The 23,256-nt window shown below is 41.8% G+C and overlaps 1 protein-coding gene across 3 annotated transcripts in view; it reads right to left on the bottom strand.

The window, feature by feature from the left end:
• The window catches only part of JHY (junctional cadherin complex regulator), a 64,581-nt gene that overhangs the window by 34,951 nt on the left and 6,374 nt on the right, over nt 1-23,256 (bottom strand). For all 3 annotated transcript variants that reach the window (XM_065882943.1, XM_065882942.1, XM_065882941.1), the window contains exon 2: nt 14,293-14,812. In XM_065882943.1, coding sequence (XP_065739015.1) covers nt 14,293-14,812 — 520 coding nt within the window. The remainder of the gene's footprint in view (nt 1-14,292; nt 14,813-23,256) is intronic.

Consider the following 23,256-nt stretch of genomic DNA (forward strand, 5'->3'; position numbering starts at 1 on the left):
CTTGGAGAATCAGCGCCACAGAAAAAGTTGATGCTTTTCCAAGAGCTGTATGTGAGTCACTGTGTGTCCGCAGAGACACACACTGAAACATGTTTAAATAGAATATCACTGTGTGGTCCTGCAGTCGCAGGAGGTTCGGGTCCTTTTTTCCTCTCTACTGTTTTCTGTTAATAACCTTGTGTTTAGATGTCCTGGGGAGTCTCGCATTAATTTATTAGGTTCCTTGTTGTTCTCATTCCTTGAAGGTGTTAACAACGAGCGTATATCCCAGTTAAAATAGGCCAGAGAGTCCTAATTTTCTAAATGTGGTATTTGCTTGCCATCATTCCAACACAGCTGTTACTGAATCCCTCTCTTTGGGGCGTAATCAGCGGACTCAGTTGATGTTTCTTTGTTAACTTGGCTAATGAGTGATCTGCAGTTTTAACTGTGCTATTTCTAATACACTTTGCTCTGTGTCAGTCTGCACCTGCTAAGATCAATGGTACTGCCCCCTGTATTGACAAACGGCCAGCAGAAGAGGTGGAGGCACGGCAACACAGAGAGCCTGCCACGGTCAGGCTCCAACACGGGGATTTAGTACAGCTGTTTGAATTATCTGGGGATTTGTATTATTCAGCTATTTAGAGACAAGACACCTGAAACCTGAAATGTTTTGTCTCTGCCTGGCCACCTTCTCCATCCTGTAGAACACTTCGTAATGTATCAGTGTTTAGCACTTACGGGCTCAGGAAGAAATTGACGACACTGACACCTCTGGATATAGTATTTTTACATTCATTTTCCAGATAAGATACTTGAGCTTTTAACAACCCCAAACTAATTATGCCAGTCCCCTACTTTAAAATCCTTTGATGCTTTTACATTGCCCTTCCCTTTTAAGGTTTATAAGGCCCTACATCCTCTACTCTTCAGCCTCCCCTCCCTGCTCTCTTTAGACTGTACTTTTTCAGGTCTGCCGTTGGGCCACATGCCTTGGGTCCACACACAGGGCCATTCTTTGACTGGAAGGTCCCCTTTACCTCACTTATTCTGACCAATCCCATTCGCTGTTCTAGCCTTGGCTGAAATATAGTTAGCCTTCCCTGATACCCTGGAGGAGGTTGTAACAGATGCACCTGAGCTCATGGCCTTAGTGCTCTGTCCTTTCCCTTGCGTGACAAGTTTCACCCTGGTCATTATGTTTGCCTCGCCTCTAGATGTTAAGTCCCATGAGGGCAGGAAAAGTAGGGACTCCGTGCAGCACTGTTCGGCTCCAGAGGCGCTACTCCCATGAGCTACGTGGTGGTTCTGGATGTGCCTGGCGCATATGTGCTCAATAAATGTTACTGAGTGAGAAGATCAATCTACATTGCTCACTGGACGCTCCGTTTACATCAGAACACATCTAATCTAGCGTTTATCTGGCTAGATCTGTGGTTTATATTAAAGCCTGGAGGCTGTCAGCAAAACAAGGTGGAAGCTAGGATCCCATCTCTGTTCTTTCCCTCGCTGGTTCGGCCCCAGGCCCAATGGCCCTTCAGCACTTCAGCCCTCGGAATTTGCTGTTCCCTTTTCCAAGGAAGCCCTTTCTTCAAACATTTGCCTGGCGGTTTCTCCCACCTCCTCTGTGATCTATTTACAGTTGTAACCCCGCTCCCAGCATCCCCTCTCCCTCTGCTGTGCTTCATTTCTCTCCTCACCATTACATCACCTACTAGTACGCTGATGATCTGTTTTGTCTATTGTCTGTCTCCTCCTAATAGAAAGTTAGCCCCACGAAGGCTGGGATTTTTGTCTGCTTTGTTCACGGATGTATTCCAAGTACTTAGGACAATGCCTGACACATAATAAGCTCTTAATAATTATATGCAAATGAACGAAGCAATCAGCCGTTTTCAAGAACGCGAAAGAGATTTTTAGGAATGTGTCTGAACTTCCCGTTAACACAACTCAGAATATTGTAGGTGTGACCTCTGGTTGGTCACAGGATTCAAACTGCTCCATTACTAAAATGCTTCAGTGATTCCATGTCATGTAGAGGAAAGGCCTAACTCTCCAGCACAGTAGGCTAAAACTTGAGCATGTATCAGAATCAGTTAGAGGGCTTGTTGAAACACAGAGGTGAAGGCCTCACCCCAGAGTTTCTGACTCAGGAGATCTGGGCTGGGGCCCGAGAATTTTCATTTCTAATGAGTTGCCAGGCGGTTCTGATGCTGCTGGTCCGGGGACCACATCCTGAGAGCCCCCGCTTTAAAATGACACACAGGGGCCTACATGAAAGGCCCATGCCCATTTCTCTAGCCTAAATACGCACACGCCCATCCTCATGATCTAGTCATGTACAACACGGAAGTTCTCCTTAACTAACTTGCTAGATTAAGTAACACTCTCCAGTCCTTTCTTAAGATAGTGGGCCAAATGCTCATGGCTGGTCAGCTACTCTGTGGTATGCCTTGGTATGTCTATTTCCACTAGTTGAGTTATATAGTTACCAAGAGTCTTTTATGAGTGTTCTCAAACCTGTCTATTCCTATTGTACGTGTTGTTAAAATTATGAACTTTCTTTTTAAAGGTTAGATCATCTGGAGATATCTGAGTGTGAATAGAGAGTTGTTGTTTCCATGAAAAAATAAGTTAAATAATTTAGAATGTTCCTAGGGGAACAGTCACAAAAATCTAGAAAGATCATGATCTTAGCTCGTTTCTAAACACTTTTTAAGTTTTTACGTTGCTTTCAAGAAATCGGGGGCTTCCCTGGTGGCGCAGTGGTTGAGGGTCTGCCTGCCGATGCAGGGGACATGGGTTCGTGCCCCGGTCCTGGAAGATCCCACATGCCACGGAGCGGCCGCGCCCGTGAGCCGTGGCCGCTGAGCCTGCACGTCCGGAGCCTGTGCTCCGCAACGGGAGAGGCCACAACAGTGAGAGGCCCGCGTACCGCAAAAAAAAAAAAAAAAAAAAGAAAAAAAAGAAATCGGAAGTGAACACCATAGATCTTTCAAACTGACGTGAGAAAGATAATACAAAACTGTAGTCCACAGAATATACACTGACAGGAAGGCCCGGCCCCTCAGTAAAAGGTTGGTGAATTAATGTGTATTTATATACTTTAAGTGAAAGTAAAGTACTTAAGGTCATCGTTTGTCACATCTGCTTTAACCACTTTACTTGATTAACTGACCAACTGCCAGGTCATGACCAGCACCGAAGTGCTTCCTCCTGTACCCACAGGTCTCTACTTAAACAGTGTCCTTTCTCACCCTCATGCCATCCCATATGCTCTCTCTGCCTGTGGTAACTTTGCTGTCCACCTCCACCTGTTACTTTCTACTTCTCCCTAAAGAGTCAGTTCAATGACCGCCTCTTCCGTGAAGCCCTCTCTGACTTCCCCCGACAGACTTGGGTACTTCTTCTTCCGGGTTCCTTTGGGGCCAGACATGTATCCAGGACAGCAGTTATCACTTGGTTCTGACTGTTTACATGTCTGCTTCCCACTTGGCCAGAAGCTCCTGAAGAGCATATACACTGACAGCAGTTTATAAAATGACCACAGGATCGGAGCATCTGGGGGAATTTGGTAAAGAGGCAAAGAATGGTTCCCATCACCATAGCTCTCGACTTTACTGCACAGCAGTGCACTATGGCCTGGGTTAGACAGCACAGAATTATCAGGTTCTCCAGGCACATCTTGGACACCTATCCTTAGACATGATTAATTCTGTTCAAGTTCTGGTTTTTGAAAGGGCGTGCTTCAGTTATGGGGAAACTTTTCTTTCCATGGATCCCTCCTCAGTAATGTCGAATTAGTGAAGTGTCACTCTACAGATCAGATAAACAAGTGCTGAATAGTGCATACAAGAAAGATGCCTTAAGAAACTTCTTGTACTGAAAAACCATAAAGTTCAATTTAAATTACGCTGTCATAAGTAAGTGTTCTTGTTGTGGTTGCACAGGGCAAAATAAAAAACAAAAGGTCAATCAGTGAACATACCCAGAGTACCTACTCTGTAGAAGCATATTTCTAATGAGTATAATATGAGATATGGGACTCAAAAACACCATCAGACTAGAGGAATTCTATAAAAAAGAATTCTGTGTTTCTAACCAAACATAATTAGAAAAAGATGATCATAATTTAAACAAAGGTAAAGTTTAATTTTATAGACAACCAAAAGTTTCACAAACCATGAAATTTAAAACCATGGAAAAGGAGAGTGTCACATCACTTCGATATTAATCTTATCCAATAGGAGGCTAATTTCAAATCAAATGTTCAATGATAAATATAACATATTTATACAGGGCTATATGACTGTGCAAAGTGTTCACATACAGCATCTTATTTGGGCATCTCAATAATCCTGGGTCTGTAGAAGAAGGCAAACATTTGTAACCTCACTCTGATGGGGAAAAACAAAGCTCAGCAAGGTTTTTTTGTATTTACCAAAGGTAATAATTGGCTCTAATAATAACGGGGCTCAAATCTGGTCTTTCAATGCCAAATTCCATTATTTAAGTCAAGAGCACAAGCTCGTTAGTCGTTTTTATTTTTTCATTTTGAAAGTGGTAAAATTCGGAACCCCCCCCAAAACTATTTAAAAATCACATTCCTTCATAAAAGATGTAGAAAGTGCTTACTGTATGCCAGGCTCTCGGAGTTCAGAGATGAGCCTTTAGGAGCTCAGAGTCATGTAAAGACATACAGACACGTACACTAAATAGTGCGGTGTGGTGTTATGGATTCTACGGTGGATGTTCAAGGATGAGGGAGGAACTCAGAGAGTCTTCATAAAGATAGGGGACTTTGAGTTGAATCTCAGAAGGAGGCTGAGATTTTCTCAAGCAAACAAGACAGGGAAAAGTAATCCATCAGCCTGGACAGAGGCCCAGGGGAAACACTGGGTTCTGGGAGCTGTGAGTTCCCGGAGTACGACTGGAGCATAGGATGCAACGGAGGAGTGACAAAGGATGAGGCTAAAATGGCAGGAAGGAGCCAGGTCACAAAGGGCCTCGAGTACCACTCTGAGAGTCAGAATTTTATCTTGAAATCAACAGGGACTCTCATTAAGCAGGAGATTGATATGATCAGATTTGTATCTAAGAAGAACATTTGTGAAGGAAGTGGAGAAGATAGATTTGAAAGAGTTATGATGTGAAATTGCACTTCAAAACCAAAGTGTCAAATATTCATATGTTCCTTATCACCAAGTGTAAATATTTGAAATACAACTGAGACCAAAGGCAACTATTAAAGAAATATTGCCAACAAGTTGGGTACAAGACTGTAGGGTCCTATAATCCATGGGGCAGTGTTTGATTGACTGGGGACCCTCAGGAGACAGCATGGTGAGTGTGAGGTGTGTCCACCCCCGTTGTGTACAGTCTTTTGGGAGTCACATCATAGAATGGGCTGCAAGAGCCTACAGATGTTATTCTTTTGACAACACTCTGTTCTTATTCTACCTGCAGTCACGTCCCTTTCATTATGAGACACTGTAGCCTGAAAAAAAAAAAAAGCTATTTAGGAGAACCTATTCCCGGGGTGGATTCCTTTCTCGTGGCTTAAGGAATGACCAGTGGTAATAACAGCTTCCCTTCACTGAGTGTCTGCCACGTGTCAGGAGCTTTGTATAAGCTCTTCCAATAGCCCTCCAAGGCAGAAATGGACCCCATACAATAGATGAAGAAGATAAGGTTTGAAGAGTCACTTGCTCAAATATCTAGTTGGTGGTACCACCTAGTACACGGAAAAGCCAGCATTTAACCCATGATAGTCTGACTCCCAAACCAGTGTTCTGTTTCAGTTTCATCTCTTCTCCCACTATACTGTGTTGCCCCCTAGGAGAGAATGCTGCTTCCAAGGCTGGGGTCCCAGGGCTTACACAGTCTTTTCTTTTTCATCCATTCATGTCTCAACTCGAATGATATCTCCTCAGAGAGCCCTTCCCCAAGTACCTCGCTAAACATCCCAGTTACACCCTGCTCATTACTTTATTAAAGAAAGTTGATTCAGTATCCTTTGAGATGTTTATCCCTTCCTGAAGTTATTTTGTTACATGTTTCCTGTCACCTGACTGGATGTAAGTCCCTTGAAGGCCGGGCTCTGCATGTCTTGTTTTCTGTTACATCCCTAGCACTAAGAAGAGTACCCAGCATGCACTGTTGCTCAATAAATGCTTGTTGGCTGAGTTACCTGCGACCCCAGCAACAGTCTCAAAGATGTGCTGGTGCTCAGAATGGGTAGTGGATTCTATATAGGACTTTATATTGTTTAGAAGGCCATAGCTAATTGAATAACCTTTCTATATGCACACTGCAAAGTATCTGTAATTTCTTTAAGAAATTTCAAGGAAAAAACCAGAATAACACGTATAAAGCACTCACTGCTCCTTTCTGAGTCTGTACTAAATCTCGCCTTCATCAGCCTTCAAAGTCACATTAGAATCAAGATAGAAAGGTAGCTCAGGACTTCCCTGGGGGCGCAGTGGATAAGAATCCGCCTGCCAATGCAGGGGACACGGGTTCGAGCCCTGGTCCAGGAAGATCCCACGTGCCGCGGAGCAACTAAGCCCGTGCGCCACAACTACTGAGCCTGTGCTCTAGAGCCACGAACCACAACTATTGAGACCACGTGCCACAACTACCGAAGCCCACATGCCTAGAGCCCGTACTCCGCAACAAGAGAAGCCACCGCAATGAGAAGCCCGCACACCGCAATGAAGAGTTGCCCCCCGCTCACCACAACTAGAGAAAGCCTGCACGCAGCAACGAAGGCCCAAACACAGCCAAAAACAACAACAAAAAAAGGTAGCTCATTGTTGAAGAGACAATTTCCTTTAATGGTAGATCATAAATTGACTCAAATTCTAGTGAGTTTCAGACAAATACTTATGGTTATGAAACAAATCATAAATAAAAGTAAGCACTGAGGGCTTTTCTGGTGGTGCAGTGGTTGAGAGTCCGTCTGCCGATGCAGGGGACACGGGTTCGTGCCCCGGTCCGGGAAGATCCCACATGCTGTGGAGCAGCCAGGCCCGTGAGCCATGGCCGCTGAGCCTGTGCGTCCATAGCCTGTGCTCCGCAACGGGAGAGGCCACAACAGTGAGAGGCCCGCGTACCGCAAAAAAAAAAAAAAAAAAAAAAGTAAGCACTGAATATTCACCAGCAAAGTTATTGGCCGACTGTGATACTTATGTGCCGTCTAGCGTGTGTTGGTTTTTACATCAGTTCCTTGCCTTACACATCATGTGACTAAGATTTTGCAATGTATTCAAACGTGATTTTTCTAGTGCATTTTAATGTGAGATTAACAGATCTATGAAAAATGGTGAAATGATTGTGGAGAAATTGAATTTAAAAATTAGTGGTTCTACTCTGAGCCATTATTTTCAAGCAAAAGTGCAATTCAGGTGACCCTGAGCAATCAGGGGGGTGTAAAGTTACCAGGGTTCCTACAAAACACTGTACATTCTAAACACATAGGCATGGTTCAAAAATAAGAGATATGGAAAGGTATAAGGTGAAAAGTTTTGCTCCCACCCTACTCCCCCTCCACCCTCTTACAATTAACCACCTATGTATCTTTTCTCACTTTTTTTTTTTTTTTTTTTTTGCGGTACACGGGCCTCTCACATTGCAGAGCACAGGCTCCGGACGCGCAGGCTCAGCGGCCATGGCTCACGGGCCTAGCCGCTCCGCGGCATGTGGAATCTTCCTGGACCGGGGCACGAACCTGTGTCCCCTGCATCAGCAGGCGGACTCTCAACCACTGCGCCACCAGGGAAGCCCTACTAGAGCCATCTAACAGAAAATACAGAACAAACCTTTTGGCCAATCCAATAGTTCCCTGTGCTATACAGTAGGACCTTGTTGTTTATTTTATATATAGTAGTTGGTATCTGGTAATCCTAAACTCCTAATTTATCCCTCTTCCACCCCCTTTCCCCTTTGGTAACCATAAGTTTGTTTGCTGTGTCTGTGAGTCTGTTTCCGTAAATAAGTTCATTTGTGTCACATTTTAGATTTCACATATAAGTGATATCATATGGTATTTGTCTTTCTCTTTCTGGCTTACTTCGCTTAGTATGATAATCTCTAGTTGTATCATGTTGCTGCAAATGTGGCATTATTTTGTTCTTTTTTATGGCTGAGCAGTATTTCATTGTATATATGTATTACCTCTTCCTTATCCATTCATCTGTCGATGAAGATTGTTTCCATGTCTCGGCTATTGTGAATAGTGCTGCTGTGAAAGTAGGGGTGCATGTATCTTTTTGAATTATAGTTTTGTCTGGATATATGCCCAGGAGTGGGATTGCTGGAACATACGGTAATTCTGTTTTAGTTTTCTGAGGACCCTACATACTGTTTTCCCCAGTGGCTGCACCAACTTACATTCCCACCAAAAGTGTAGGAGGGTTCCCTTTTCTCCACACTCTCTCTAGCATTTGCTATTTGTAGACTTTTTAGTGATGGCCATTCTGACCAGGGTGAGGTGGTACCTCACTGCAGTTTTTTTTGTTTGTTTTTGCGGTATGCGGGCCTCTCACTGTTGTGGCCTCTCACGTTGCGGAGCACAGGCTCCGGACGCACAGGCTCAGCGGCCATGGCTCACGGGCCCAGCCACTCCGCGGCATGTGGGATCTTCCCGGACCAGGGCACGAACCCGTGTCCCCTACATAGGCAGGTGGACTCTCAACCACTGTGCCACCAGGGAAGCCCCTGTATACACTTTTATACAACTTTAGCTTCTCTGTTAGTAATAATAAATCCTGATATGTTGTCCATCCATAATGGTTCATGAGGAACATCTCATTTTTTTAATAGCTACAGTGTACTCTGTTATATGAATATACTATAATTTATTACACATTCCCCATATATAGACATCTGGGTACTTTCTAATCTTTTGCTATTAGAAATGAGGACGAAATGAATGATTTTGTTCAAGGGTTATTTCAAAACTGCACACATATAACTAGGATACATTCCTGGGAGTGGAAGATGTTGGGTCAATTTAAAAAATAATGATTACTAACATGTATATAGTGCTCGCTATAAGCCAGGCATTGATTTAAGCACTCTCCATATATTAACTCATTTAATCTTCTTAATAATCCTTTGAGGAAGGTACTAGTATTATCTCCATTTTAAAGATGAGGTTACTGAGGCACAGAGAGGTTAAGCAACCTGCCCAAGGTCAGATGGCTAGCAGGTGTCAGTGTCAAGCAACCTGGCTTGAAAGCCTATACTCTTGGCCATTAAGCTTTGCTGTCTCAAGGAGTGTATGTAGTATTTGTATGTTAAGTAGATATTAACAAATTGTCCCCCATACTAGTTAATCCAATTTATTCTCTCATCAGCTTGACTATACTTTTTTGTCCAGAGGTAAACTGGGCAAAAACTGGGAATTTTGTTGGTTTGATTATAGATGAAAAATGGAATCCCAATGTAGTATTAATTTGGATTTCTCTTATAATGACCAAAGTTGAATATCTTTTCATATGTTTAATAGCCATATGTATTAACTTTTCTGTGAATTATCTATTCATATCTTTTGTGAATTTTTATATTGGGATATTGGTCTTTTTCTTATTTCTAGGAGCTCTTTATATATTAGAGCTATTAGTGTTTTGGCTGTGATATGAATTAGAAATATTTTTTCTAGTTCTTTATATTTTGGCTTTCTTATGCCTTTTTTCTTGCAGAAGCTTTTGATATTTATGTACAGTTGACCCAAACAAAGTGGGGGTTAGGGGCACTGACCCTCCCCGCAGTTGAAAATCTATGTATAACTTTACAGTCAGCCCTCCATATCTGTAGTTCTGTATTTGTGAATTCAACCAACTAAAGATCGTGTAGTACTGTAGTATGTATTTTTTAAATAATCCACAAATAAGTGGACCTGTACAGATCAAACCCATGTTGTCCAAGGGTCAACTGTAGTCAAATCTATCAGCATTTTGTAGATTTTGGACCTCAAATCGGGTCCTACCTTTATCAAATCACAATATCAGATCATGTATTCTCACAGTAATTTGGTTCTATTTCTAGACTTTCTATTCTTCTATTTTTCTGTCTGTATATACATTAAATATTACCCTACTATTTAATTAATGAGGCTTAAAATATACTCTGTTATCTAGTGGGGCTAGATTCTCTCATGACTCTTAATTTCCAGAGCTTGCTTTACCATTCTTTTTTTTTTTTAATTTATTTTATTTTATTTATTTTTGGCTGCATTGGGTCTTCATTGCTGCATGTGGGCTTTCTCTAGTTGCGGCGAGCGGGGGTTACTCTTCCTTGTGGTGTGCGGGTTTCTCATTGCAGTGGCTTCTCTTGTTGTGGAGCACGGGCTCTAGGCAAGCGGGCTTCAGTAGTTGTGGCATGCGGGCTCAGTAGTTGTGGCATGCAGGCTCAGTAGTTGTGACTCGTGGGCTCTAGAGCCCAGGCTTAGTAGTTGTGGCATATGGGCTTAGTTGCTCTGCAGCATGTGGGATCTTCCCGAAACAGGGCTCGAACCCATGTCTCCTGCATTGGCATGCAGATTCTTAACCACTGCGCCACCAGGGAAATCCCTGCTTTATTATTCTTGCCTGTTTTTTTTAATGTGAACTTTTCAAGTTTTATTTTTTTTTAAAAAAAAAAGGTTCACATTTTTTACTGGGATGTTGTGAACTTCTTAGACTTTCAAATCTTCCCAAATACAATACACTGCTTAAGACCCTGTCTGATTCAACTGGGCATGGAGGCTTGCAACAAAATGATATATTAAAAAGCTGGGTTTTCTTGGCCATGTAATGGTAATTGACATTTATTCATTCATTGAACAACAGAGGTCATGTATCCTTTCAGTATTTCTAGTTTTAAGATATTTGTCATCTCTTTCAAAGAAATGAGTAGGGGAAAACAGACTTTCAAATATGAAAACCTTCCAGATGGATGCTGCTTAATATAAAACAGCCTCCAAACCTGCCACCCCAACTTCTTACCTCCCACCCCGCAAATCAACACAATAATCTGATCAGCCATTGCAAACATCAAGGGTCAATGGGTACTGACTTACACAATTGTTACTGTAGGTTTCCGAAAAACCCTTTATGTTCTTTCTGTGTGGTCCAAGCACCCAACAGCCTTGGCATCACCTCGGAGCTTGACAGAAATGCAGACTCTTGAGTCTCACCCCAGATTTACTGGATCAAAATCTGTATTTTAACGAGATCCTCAGGGCGTTCATAAGTATCTTAAAGTTTGAGGGAAAAAAGGATCAGTGTTTCTTAAAGTGTTGGCCTGGTAGCAGAAGTGGCGTCCCCTGGAACCATGTAGAAAATTCAAATCCTTGGGCCCTACCCTACCCCTACATGATAACAGAAAGATAATAGAAATTATCTTTCTAAAGATAATAGAAATCCTTGGGTTAGGTCCAGGAACAAGACCTCCCAATGATTCTGATGTTTGAGACTCACTGCTCTAGATCAGTCTTAATGAAACACTAGGAATACCTGGGGAGCTTTGAAAGCTCCCCATGCTTACGGTGTACCCCAGATGACTTAAATTAGAGTTTCGGGGCTGCAGGCCAAGGAACCAGTATTCTTTTCATTTTCCAGGTGATTCCAATGTGAAGCCAAGGACAAAAGCCACTGCTCTAGTCTGGAGCAATGCTCCTCAAACCTGGCTTCATGTTAGAACCACTTGAGGATCTTTAAAAAAAAATACTGATGCTCGGGATCTCACCCAGATACGTAAACTGGTCTGGGTAGAGCTGAGAATCACTTTGGGTTTTTTTCTCAGATGAATCTAAAATCCAGCCAGAATTTCAAACCACTGCTCTAGAAATACCGTTTCTCCCGCATAAACTTCAAATCACAGTAAAGAGAAGGAGATGGTAAATAGTTTGGAGGTGATGGAAGACAGACACGTTTCATTTCCCATGTACTTACTGAGCCCTTACAATGTGTTAGGCTAATTACCATGAAGATTAAAAATAAATACAAAGCATAGTTCTTGCTCATCAGGCGACATATAACCTGCACTGGTATTAAAACCTGCACATACTGCATATATAAATAACGATTTGAAAGGAGCACATTCCATGCTACTGACTATAATTCAATAAACAAGTTATACCTATCATTCTATCATTGTAAGGTCAAACTAATTTGTATCCTTTTTTAAAAGAACAGGAGTAAAATGAAGGAAATATAGGTTGGAAAATGGTGAAGAAACAATTTTGAATATAATTAGCAATCAGCCCTTAAACATTTGAACCTGGAGAAAGTGGTGGACAAGGTCAATGGCCACTTCAAAGAATAATTCACAAGCTTAAAGACTGGGCAAGCCTAAAATGCTTTAAAGTTTCCTCCTTGGCATAATGAGAAGAAAATTATGCTACGGAATCACTGGCAACACACCATGATATTGTTTGTAAATTAAGTTATTATAACTATTAAGAAAAATTAGCAATTACAAAATCAAAGAGTTTATAAGAAATCTTTTTTCACTTTTATTATTAGAGATATAACTAATTTTTTTGGCCTCACTATTTTTTTGACCTCTCTCTTTTGAGAGAACACATTTAAAAATAAAGGAAAAATATTGTCCTAGTCTAGGAGAAATTATTGGCTATAAACATTTTTCATAGAATTTATATTTTAAAATGAGCAACCAAGCAAAATTCAAAATTTCACAGAAGTTTTATGGAAAAGTACATTAACAACTAAAATTGAGTCAAAAATGTTAAAAATTCTGTTTGAAGTCAGCTAAGTATTCATTTTGATAATCAACTAAATATACACACCCATTCCTTTGTTTTATTATTAGTTACAAAAGCAAGGATGTGACATAATCTTTTAAGACCATATAAGGAGTTTCTCAATTAAGAAGAAAAAATCACAAATGTTCACCCACCTCATCCCTCTTGTTCTATCAGGAAATACTTACAGGTTAGAACAGGTGAGAGTACTCTACATAATATCAGTTTGAATTTGGGAGAGGTCTAAGGGCATGCCTATTTAATGTAATAACCTCTCCTTCATATTTGAAAATGATCCCACATTAGTGGGTGATGAATTTCAAGTTGTCTCCTCAACAAGGGTGGTGGATGCACTGATCCAGCCAGTTTTCCCATGTTCACGAACATATCAACTAGGAAGTGGGCAGATGTGATCTTTATGTGCACCCATGAAATAGAACTAAGTTTACTGGCTCCAACAGGCTTTTTTTTGTTTGTTTTTTTCTGTTTTTTGGCCGTGCCGCACAGCATGCGGGATCTTAGTTCCCCGACCAGGGATCGAACCTGTGCCCCCTGCAGTGGAAGCGTGGTGTCTTAACCACTGGACCACCAGGGAAGTCCTCCAACAGGTTTTTTTTTTTGAATTTTTTTTGCGGTAGGCGGGCCTCTTACTGTTGTGGCCTCTCGCGTTGCGGAGCACAGGCTCCGGACGTGCAGGCTCAGCGGCCATGGCTCACGGGCCCAGCCGCTCCGCAGCATGTGGGATCTTCCCGGACCGGGGCACGAACCCGTGTCCCCTGCATCGGCAGACGGACTCTCAACCACTGCGCCACCAGGGAAGCCCCCTTCCAACAGGTTTTGAATCCATCATCTGGGATAGAATATACCCTCAAAACGATCAGATGAGAAAGGGACGGCACTTATTATTATTCCAATTTTATAGATGGGGAGACTAAAGTTTGTAATGGTATCACATCATTTGCACAGGATAAAAGACTGTACAGTGATTATCAGTGAAAGTTGGAAAGATAATAGAAAGATAATAGAATCGACTGGATAATAAAATACTCATGTTGTATCCTGCCCTCCTTGCACTACCACCCAATATGTACACAGAATCTAAGTTGAGAATCACTTCTGTAAGTGAGCTGCTGTTATTGATATGAGTGTGTCATTGCACCTCTAATGTACTGGAGGAATTTAATAGGGTTGAAAACCAGTGCCTTAGTGGGAACAAAGGCAACCAACATAGGGAATCAAACTCTCAGCCCTGTATTTTATCTAATGGAGCACACAGAATTTTTTAAAAAAAAAATTCTACGGTCCCTTGAATAGAAACATTTTGAATATAATAATTGAATTACAGCACTGTAAGCCATTGATGGCTTTTATTTTGCTCTTAAGACTTTGTGGAATAATTCCCTTGATTCTTCAAAGAGGGGCAAGGGACACGGAGTTCATTTTACTCAGCCAGGTGGTTACAATGACGTCACCATCCCAAAGGAAGTGATACCTAGCCATTTCAAACAAAGGCAAATTCCAGTCTAGTGCTCAGAAGGGATTTTTAAGTAGCTGCTACATACCTGTTCTGGGTGAGTTTCCCGCCTTTTTTTATTGTGAAGTTGAAGATAAGAGTCTGTTTTCGGAGTGGGTAATCCCAAAGTCAGTTTGTTTTTTTCCACAAAATACTGTTTGGACTTCCTTCGCCGAGGGCCGTGTGATCCTGGCAGGAATACCTCACTCTGTGAACTTGAACTCTTCAAGTACTGAGAGAGGTTGCTGGACTTCTCCTCCGGGTCACTGCTGCTCAGCCCTGAAAACGGCCTGCTGCGATGGGCACCATGCTCGTAGTTTGGGCTTAAAAATTCACTCCCAAGTAAGGAGGCTGTGCTCGGTGGGCTCTTCTTCTGTTCACCTTTCCCCTCTGAGAGTTCCATCGAAGTCTCCTTGGAAGGGTAAAGTGGATTCAAAGTCAGATTTTCTGCAGAGCTGTCCACAGACTCTGGCAATGCTTCCACAGCCAACAACTTCCCCTCCTCTTTTTTCCTCTTCCAATTTGGGTCATATCGCAGGTCTGAGTATTTGTCTTCTATGGGTTGTTGACTGCCCAAAGCAGAAAAGAAATGTCAAGTCCTTTATCCAAACAGATTTACTCATTCTCTTTAGCTGATCATCTTATTCGAAATCATCTCCATCTTTCTCCTACACTTTTCCTTTTACTATCTACATGGGAAAGACACATCCCAGGCTCAAATTAGACCTACACACTACACATGAGGGCAAAAAGTCATAATTACCTAAGTTCATTGAAATATGGAATAAAAATGGGGGATGGGGACTTCCTTGGTGGTGCAGTGGTTATGAATCCGCCTGCCAATGCAGGGGACACGGGTTCGAGTCCAGGTCCGGGAAGATCCCACATGCTGTGGAGCAACTAAGCCCGTGCGCCACAACTACTGAGCCTGTGCTCTAGAGCCTGCGAGCCATGACTACTGAGCCCGCATGCCTAAAGCCCGTGCCCCGCAACAAGAGAAGCCACCACAATTAGAAGCCCGTGCACCCCAATGAAGAATAACCCCCACTGGCTGCAACTAGACAAAGCCTGTGCACAGCAACGAAGATCCAACGCAGTCAAAAATGAATAAATAAATTTATTTTTAAAATTTTAAAAAATCAAGTGTACAATTCAGTGATTTTAAAAAAATGGGGGATGGTTAATTTATATATGCTGGAAAACAAATGTCTATAATGTTAAACCAGTAAATGGCCTTGATGCAAAGAATGCTGTTACTTAAGACACACCATAAGTTGAGTATGTACCAAGCTGCTGAAGATAAAATGGATTTCACACTTAGCTAGTGATCTACACATTTAGCTGTTTATCTGGGAAGGGAAATTCGACTGTTGCCTGAACAACGACTCAGTCTGAGCCTTTCCTGGGAGGAAAGCAAGACTTATCCCAACTGAATACCTACATAGGTTCATCCTCCTGTATCAGTGATTTTTACTTGTGACTTCATTTCGTCTTTGTAGATTTTATCAAATGTGCTACAGAAAGATCCCTAACTTTTGGAATCAGATGATGCCTCTGAAAGCTCTCAGTTTGTACTCTCTTGGTCAAGTCTATGTACACAAAACTCAGTAGACAGGTCAGTGTGAGCTTTAAGCTGTAGACAGCCCTATCTGAATAAAAGGTTAAGCACAGGGTCCAGCCTGAGGGGAGTGAACTGGTCTGTAATCAGTACATATGACCCCAAATAAAGTCCTCCCTTTCTCTCCATGACGATCTCAATTTGCAAAGTACCTCCTAGTCTTAACCAAAAAAGAAAAAAAAATGCTGGTAATATGGCATATTTAATGGCTGCTTTGATCTTCAAAAGCTAAATGGGAGAGATTTTCCTTCCTTGGTACAGTAGATGCAATCCTCTAATCAAAAAGAAAATGTAAATCATCTGGGCTTTTTATGCTATTTGATATTCCCATTTATAGAGGACATAATTTTATGCTGGGTAAACAAACTAATGGTGCCCCTAATGTTAATTTAATCTTCTTAATGTGGGCCTAGAGTTCTTTGATTTGATGTAAAGCAAAAACTAGAGCAGAAAGCCCCAACTCCTATGTCTTGCTTAATTGTCACTTTGAATTTTCAGTGTCTTTTTTTTTTTTTTTTTGGCTGCGCTGCGAGGCTTGCAGGATGGGATCTTAGTTCCCCGACTGGGGATTGAACCCGGGCCACGGCAGTGAAAGTGCTGAGTCCTAACCGCTGGACTGCCTGGGAATTCCCCTTGTCACTTTGAATTTTTAGTTCACATATTAAGACAGAAAACTTCTTGGGATAGGCTTCTCTTCCTTTTCCACCAAGGGAAGAAAAATGATATTCTCCTCCAGCAAAGTGCCTGAATGGAGATGGTCCACGTTTGTCAGGAAATTGACATCAAACCGTGCAACTCCCCGCTCCCGAAACTCCACAGGGCTGCCTGCCTCTGAGGCTTTGAGGAGGTTTCTCCATGTGATGTCCCCTCATGTGAACTTACAGGAGTTTTGGGCCCTGCCTTTCACTTGGCTCCAAGGGTCACTGGGCATGTAGTGTCCCAGGGGCAGGGAGGGGGCCAGCAGGGCATAATCTAGATTTGAGACTGGACAGACCTGGGCTTAAGTTCTGGGTTTGCCACTACCTATCTGTGCATCAGCTGGCAAATCATGTCACCTCCGAGCTGGTTTCTGTCATCTGGAAGTAGGGATCAATTATATTTGTTCTGTTTATTTCTCAAGGTTACATAAAATCAAAATGAGACAATATAGCTTACTTCATGTTCTGTATTTGTGGTTATTTCACTTGGGCAACCGTATCTTCTCACCTGGTTAAGGTCCTGGGCAGCAGGGACAGAGGGTTATCCTTCCTTCCCTAACCTCTACCCTGTGCTATGGGCAGAAGAGGCAACAAGTGATGCTTCAATCAATAACTGAGCGTTAGATATTTATTTTATTTTATTTATTTATTTTTTTAGATATTTAAAAAAAAAACCAACAGCAGTAAACGAGAATCTAAACATGCAGAAAAACTTCCTGCATTGGACCAAATCAGTGAATAATTTTAGGGCTTATCTTGTGCTGCATTAAGTATAAGGTTCAGCAGTGGTTGTTTAGATGGGGAAGAAAAGATGAAAGTACATCTTCAAGTAAATAAAGATATAAAGATTTTTTGAAATGAAGAAACATGCCATTTCCCATATCTATGATATATTGAAAGGAAAAAGTGAGTCTAACTCTCCTCGTTCATTCATTCACTTGATTCGACAGAATTTAACTTTCCTCGTGCATTTGCTCGCTCACTGATTCTATATTTATTGAGCACATACTAAGTTAGGGGGATACAGTGGTGAGCCCACAGCCTAGTGGGGGATACAGACCAGGAAATGAGCTATTTGTGATTAGAGTGATGAGTGGCCACCAGGGCTCGGGAGGGACATCCAATCCCATCTTGGGGGAAAGGGCAGCCTTCTGAAGGAAGTGATGGCTTAGCTGAGACCGAAGGCTAAGAAGGGCAGGAAGTGTAAGCCAGGCTGAGGAAACAACACGTAAAAAGGAATGGAGGGGAGAGAGAACATGGGGCTTTCAAAGAACAAATTCTACGTGGATAAAAGGGAAGGTGGGAGGATTAGAACTCAGGGTTAAGCAGAGGTGAAATCTTGAAGGGCTTTGTAAACTCTGTGAAGGATTTGGCTTAGCTGCATTAACTTGAGAGTTTGGATTTATTTAATTAAGTAAAAATCATTTAATTAGCGAGCAAAGATGTTATAGTAAGACAAATACTTTTGGATAGGCAAAGTGATGTTTTTGGAAAGGATTATGTACAGAGGCCATATGGTTTTTGGGGGCAAAGTTTTAGAACAGGTAGCCCTGTCCTCTGCACTATTTAGAGCAGGGGTTGGCAACCTTTAAAAGTCACACACGTTATTGGAGCCCACTGTCTTGCTGCTCTTCTGGGTGGGTTGTAGAGTGCTGGCTTCGGGAAGATGGCACAGAGTACACACTACTTACTACATGCTGATCTAGGGAAAGCTTACAGTGGATCTCTAGTTTTCTCCTTATGGCAACCCTATGGGGAGGTGCTATTATTAGGCCCATTTAATAGATGAAGAAACAGGCTTCTGTCACTTTTCCAAGGTCACAGAGCTAATACGTGGTGCAGCCAGGATATAGACCCTGGCAGTTGGCCCTGGGATCTGGCTCCTGTCCAGTAACTCACCCTGTATCACACAGCCAATCCCAGAGGTGGTGGTGAAGCAGGTGTTGTTGCAGGGCCTGCCTTAGGGGAGTTAGTGAATCGGTCGGTCAGTCAGTTGGCCGGTCAACAAATATGTACTGAGTGGCTCCCCAAGTACTAGGCGCTGGAGGTGAGTGGTGAGTGAAACAGAAACAGGCGGATGGAACTGGCTGCTGAGTGAGGAAGACAGGCGGACGGATCTTACGCACCAACAGTACAGAAGTACAGAATGTTATGGGCATTTAAACTAGGAGGACAGACCTTGTTTATCAATGAAAATATGTTGACCTCTTATTTCCAGATCCAATTGCTAGATGATATCTCAAAGTTCATTCCAACTCTCTTGTTCTGTGACCCTATGATGAACTCACAAGAGTCAATAAGCGAGGAATGCCCACTCTTTTTAACAACTAGGTAGTCTTTGATGATTGAAGGAAATGGAGTCTCTGACTTCCATCTCTGCAGTTATACTAAGAAAACTGGCACTCACACTGGTCACCAGACTTAACTAGCATTAGTTGATGATGGCATGATGTCCACAGTCAGGGCTATAGACACCCCTCAGTCTCATGGAATAAATGATATGGAATATTCTGGTTCTGAGAAATGGTACCGTAGAAAGTCAAAGGACGAGGGTCCTAGAATCAGACTGCCTGCGCTCAATTCCTGGTGCCACCAGTTACCGTGGAAGTGTGGGCAAGTTATTGTTCTTCTCTGTGCTTCAGCTCCTCATCAATGAAATGAGGATAATAATAGTACCTACCTAAAAAAAAAATAATAGTGCCTACCTCATAGTCATTGAGAAGTATTAAGCACATTTATATACGTATATATGTTTAGAACTATGTTCTTAGCATGGAGTAAGGAAGGTCCCAGGAAGGGCCGGTTATAAAAGCACGTGCCAACGAGCTCCATCACTGGTCTTTGCTTGCTGTGTGTCGTGTTCTGTCACCAGGACACAACACTGGTGTGTACTATGCTTCCTCCTGATGGATCTCAAGGGATTCTTCTCTCCCTAGGGCTTAAGTTATTTCCAGGACAAAGTTGTCTCATGATGCACTAAGTGGGACCTTAGTGGCCTGAAAGAACGAACACTTATCTTTAAAAATCCAATTTTTTTTTTACCACGACCTAGGCAGCATGGAGAATCTGTTTGAACTGTAATTTAGGAAATGGGATTAAGAAATGTCGGTGTTTCCACATGATGAGATATTTTAAGAACTGCTGGAGGATGATGAGGAAGATAAAACTGGGAGAATTCAATTACTTTAGACCTTCAGAAAGAGCCGTAATTTCCAGCCTCAACAAATTGCCATGCTTAGATGCCCACAGAAGCAATCTCACACGCCCTGGGAAAGACGGACATTTTAAGTGAAACCTGGAAAATACAGAAGGGTTTGAAACAAATCAGACATAATGAGTTGCTCTGGCTGCGAAGGATGTTTTTGAGCCGATCGTTTGAAGAGACACTCTAATAATGTGTATTTACAAGATGAGAATCGGAAAGTGTGGCTCTTCTAAGAGCTTTAATGACACTGTACCGTGTACACCTGCCATGATTGTCTTAAAACATCCCCCTTTCTTCCCTTTTTGATGGAAACCATGTGTTGAGGCAAATGGGAGTTTATGTTTTGCAAACTATCGAGCATGGAAAGCTGTAATACTTCACAGAAACAAATCTAATGGTTGAAATAGAACATGATACTAAAGAACCCCATTGTTCTGAGCTTGTGTGCGGAGAAGCTCAATTGTGTTGTGTGGTCCAGGTCAACACACTGGAACAAAATGAGTGTGAAGTGCTCCTTCATCAGTAATCTTGTGCACACAAAACACATACCTCATTTCCTCCGCATTTGATAGGAAGGTTATACGGACAATGAGTACACAATGCTTTTGTTGCTGTTCAGACAACAGATGCCAGGTCTGCCCTTCAGATGCCCAGGTTAGAAATGGATGCAGACAGGAAGGGGAGGGTGGTCTCACATGCGTATGCCATCCTGTCTGCTAGCTCTAATGGACCATATTTGAGCATGACTGTGACAACTTCAGTCCAAATAAAATCAAATCTCCATTTGACGAAGAGCCCCATATTCAGTTTAGTATTCAATCAAAAAATTACTAAAATTAGAGCATGTTTCTAGTACAATGAACATCCTTTGCACTCACAGTAAAATATTCAATAACTGGCCATTTTGCCTGTCGAGGAGGTGAATAAAAGCATTGCTATTAATCATTTAGCAGTTATTTATTTGCCACTTTAAGTAGGCAGTTAAATTGAAACTGCATACGTTATTATTGATTTAGGTTTAATTTAATCCTTTTAAACAGAACAATTATTCCCAATTTATATGCCATTAAATCTTTTATGCATATGAACAGCAAATTCAATTTCTGTTTAAGTGTAAAGTGTTTTTTGTGTTTTTTTTAAGCGTAAAGTTTTTAATGCTCCTTTAAGGAGCTATAAAACTGACAATTGTTTCCAAGGATTTCTGAGTTCTGTGTTCATCTTAATCTTTTTAGCAACAGCTTTTAAGTAAATAAATCCAAAGGATTAAAAAATCACTTTTGCAAGTATGAAATAAAATGGTTCCACAAGTATACTGAAATGCTTTGGGGAGGCTATTTACAACCCAGAAAATTTCATTTAATGCAGGCCTTTTTTTCTGCTAAAAATATTAAACATCTTAATAGAAGAAAGGTATTTTAATGAACCAAAGGCCAAAGACTGTCTTTAGAAACACACTCAATTGAAGGGACTGGATTGTTATCTGGTGAATTTTATTTACTGCAATTATAGAGTTTAGATAATTCCAACTAAAGTCCCTTTTTTTTTCTTTTTGACAACAGGTTTATGGCTGCAAAATAACCAGATATCTGCCCCAAGTTCTTATTAGTGCCAGTCTTGATTCAAGGACAATCTGAGTGTTAAATGAAAATAAATTATCTTAAGAGGGCGTGTTAGTAATTGCAATGTAAAATTCTAGTACCTCGTTTCTAATTAAGATTATCTTAGGTGAAACAAAGGCTGCATCTTCACGAGGGAAATGCTGTATGACACAGAACCTATTTAGAAACATAATTCCTCTCGTTCAGTGAGAGTTTACAGTGCTCAAGCCAGACATTTTCTGTGGAAGGCCTGGATATTCTTTTCATTCTCCAGAAACAATGGCTAAAAGCCAGGGACCCAGATTTACAACATGTCCAGGTGCATACACTTTCTTTAGATAGAGTCTCTTGTATTTTAAACGCCAGATATTTACAGCAACAGAATTTCCAGGTAGCTGTGACTTCATGGGAAAAAGTACTGGACAGGTCTTGACACCTGGGTCCTGGTCCAGATTTTGCCACTGAGCAGCTGTGTGAAATTGGGTGAATTTGTTATCCACTCCAGGCCTCAGGTTTCTCCTTTTACGATAAGGAATAGACTGACCTTTAAGAGTCCTAACAGCTCTCAGAATTCACTGATTTTTAAATTGAATTGGGCCTATCATGCGAAACTCAGCAATATATATAAGTGTTGGGGAAAAAACATTTATTTTAAATTCAATCCATTAAAAATTATAGTAAGCAAAGATTTCTACATTTCCACATTTGTCAGGGAGTAGAAACAGATGAATACAGCGGAGGTCATGAATTAAACTATCTCCTTAGTTACTTGGTTACAACCTTCCTAATCCTCTTGATAAACCTGCAGGATTGCAGGTGATGTAAATTTAAATTACACTTTGTGAGGTTTCAAACTCACTGTTTATTTACTTATTTTAACACAGTAATGCATCCCCATTTGGAAATAAGCTAGAAAGGAACCCGTGGTCATCTCCGAGGGCCATACAATCCCAGGAGTCACAGTGGCTTTAGCATTTCTGGTGGGGGCTGTGCCTCTGATAGACACAATTCATGCCCAGGCACACGCCTTACTCCCTCCTCTGCTGGTCTGTCATGATGGCACCGTGCCTGCTCTGAGGAGTGCATCAGGGTTTGACTGCTGCACAGTTTGTGAGCCAGTGAGCATAAAACAGCAATGACGGGACTTCCCTGGTGGCGCAGAATCTGGTTAAGAATCCGCCTGCCAATGCAGGGGACAAGGGTTCGAGCCCTGGTCTGGGAAGATCCCACATGCCGCGGAGCAACTAAGCCTGTGCGCCACAACTACTGAGCCTGCGCACCTAGAGCCCATGCCACAGCTACTGAGCCCATGTGCCACAACTACTGGGCCTGTGTGCCGCAACTACTGAAGCCACCACAGTGAGAAGCCTGAGCACGGCAACGAAGAGTAGCCCCCGCTCGCCGCAACTAGAGAAAGCCCACGTGCAGCAATGAAGACCCAATGCAGCCAAAAATAAATAAATAAATTTATATTAAAAAAACAGCAATGATAATGCCTACGACAAGTCACCTATCTGCTATGACTATACCCACGTGATCAGAAATAAATAACCAAAACGCTAGTAGCTATCCCCAAATACTCTGTGAAACCCCTAGAATTCGGTGTATAGTAGAATGTGTTTGAAAGAGGTTGGCCAGCCAATGGCCTGAAATTGAAAATCTACCTAATCAAGACAGTATAAATCAACGTGGATGAATGCTGCTAGAAACCAACAGGAATGAGAGTTGACTCCTGGAAGCTCTCAGAATGTTCTTGGTTATACTAGAATATTAGATCTAGCCTCAAGTGTCACGTTTACTCTCCCAACCAGAGCAAACAAAACAAAACAAAACAAAACTCTACAACACTTACGAGAGGAAGTAATCACCCCTCAGCTTAAATATATCCAATGTG

This window comes from Phocoena phocoena, chromosome 8 (genome assembly GCF_963924675.1).
Source record: "Phocoena phocoena chromosome 8, mPhoPho1.1, whole genome shotgun sequence".
NCBI classification, from domain to species: Eukaryota; Metazoa; Chordata; class Mammalia; order Artiodactyla; family Phocoenidae; genus Phocoena; species Phocoena phocoena.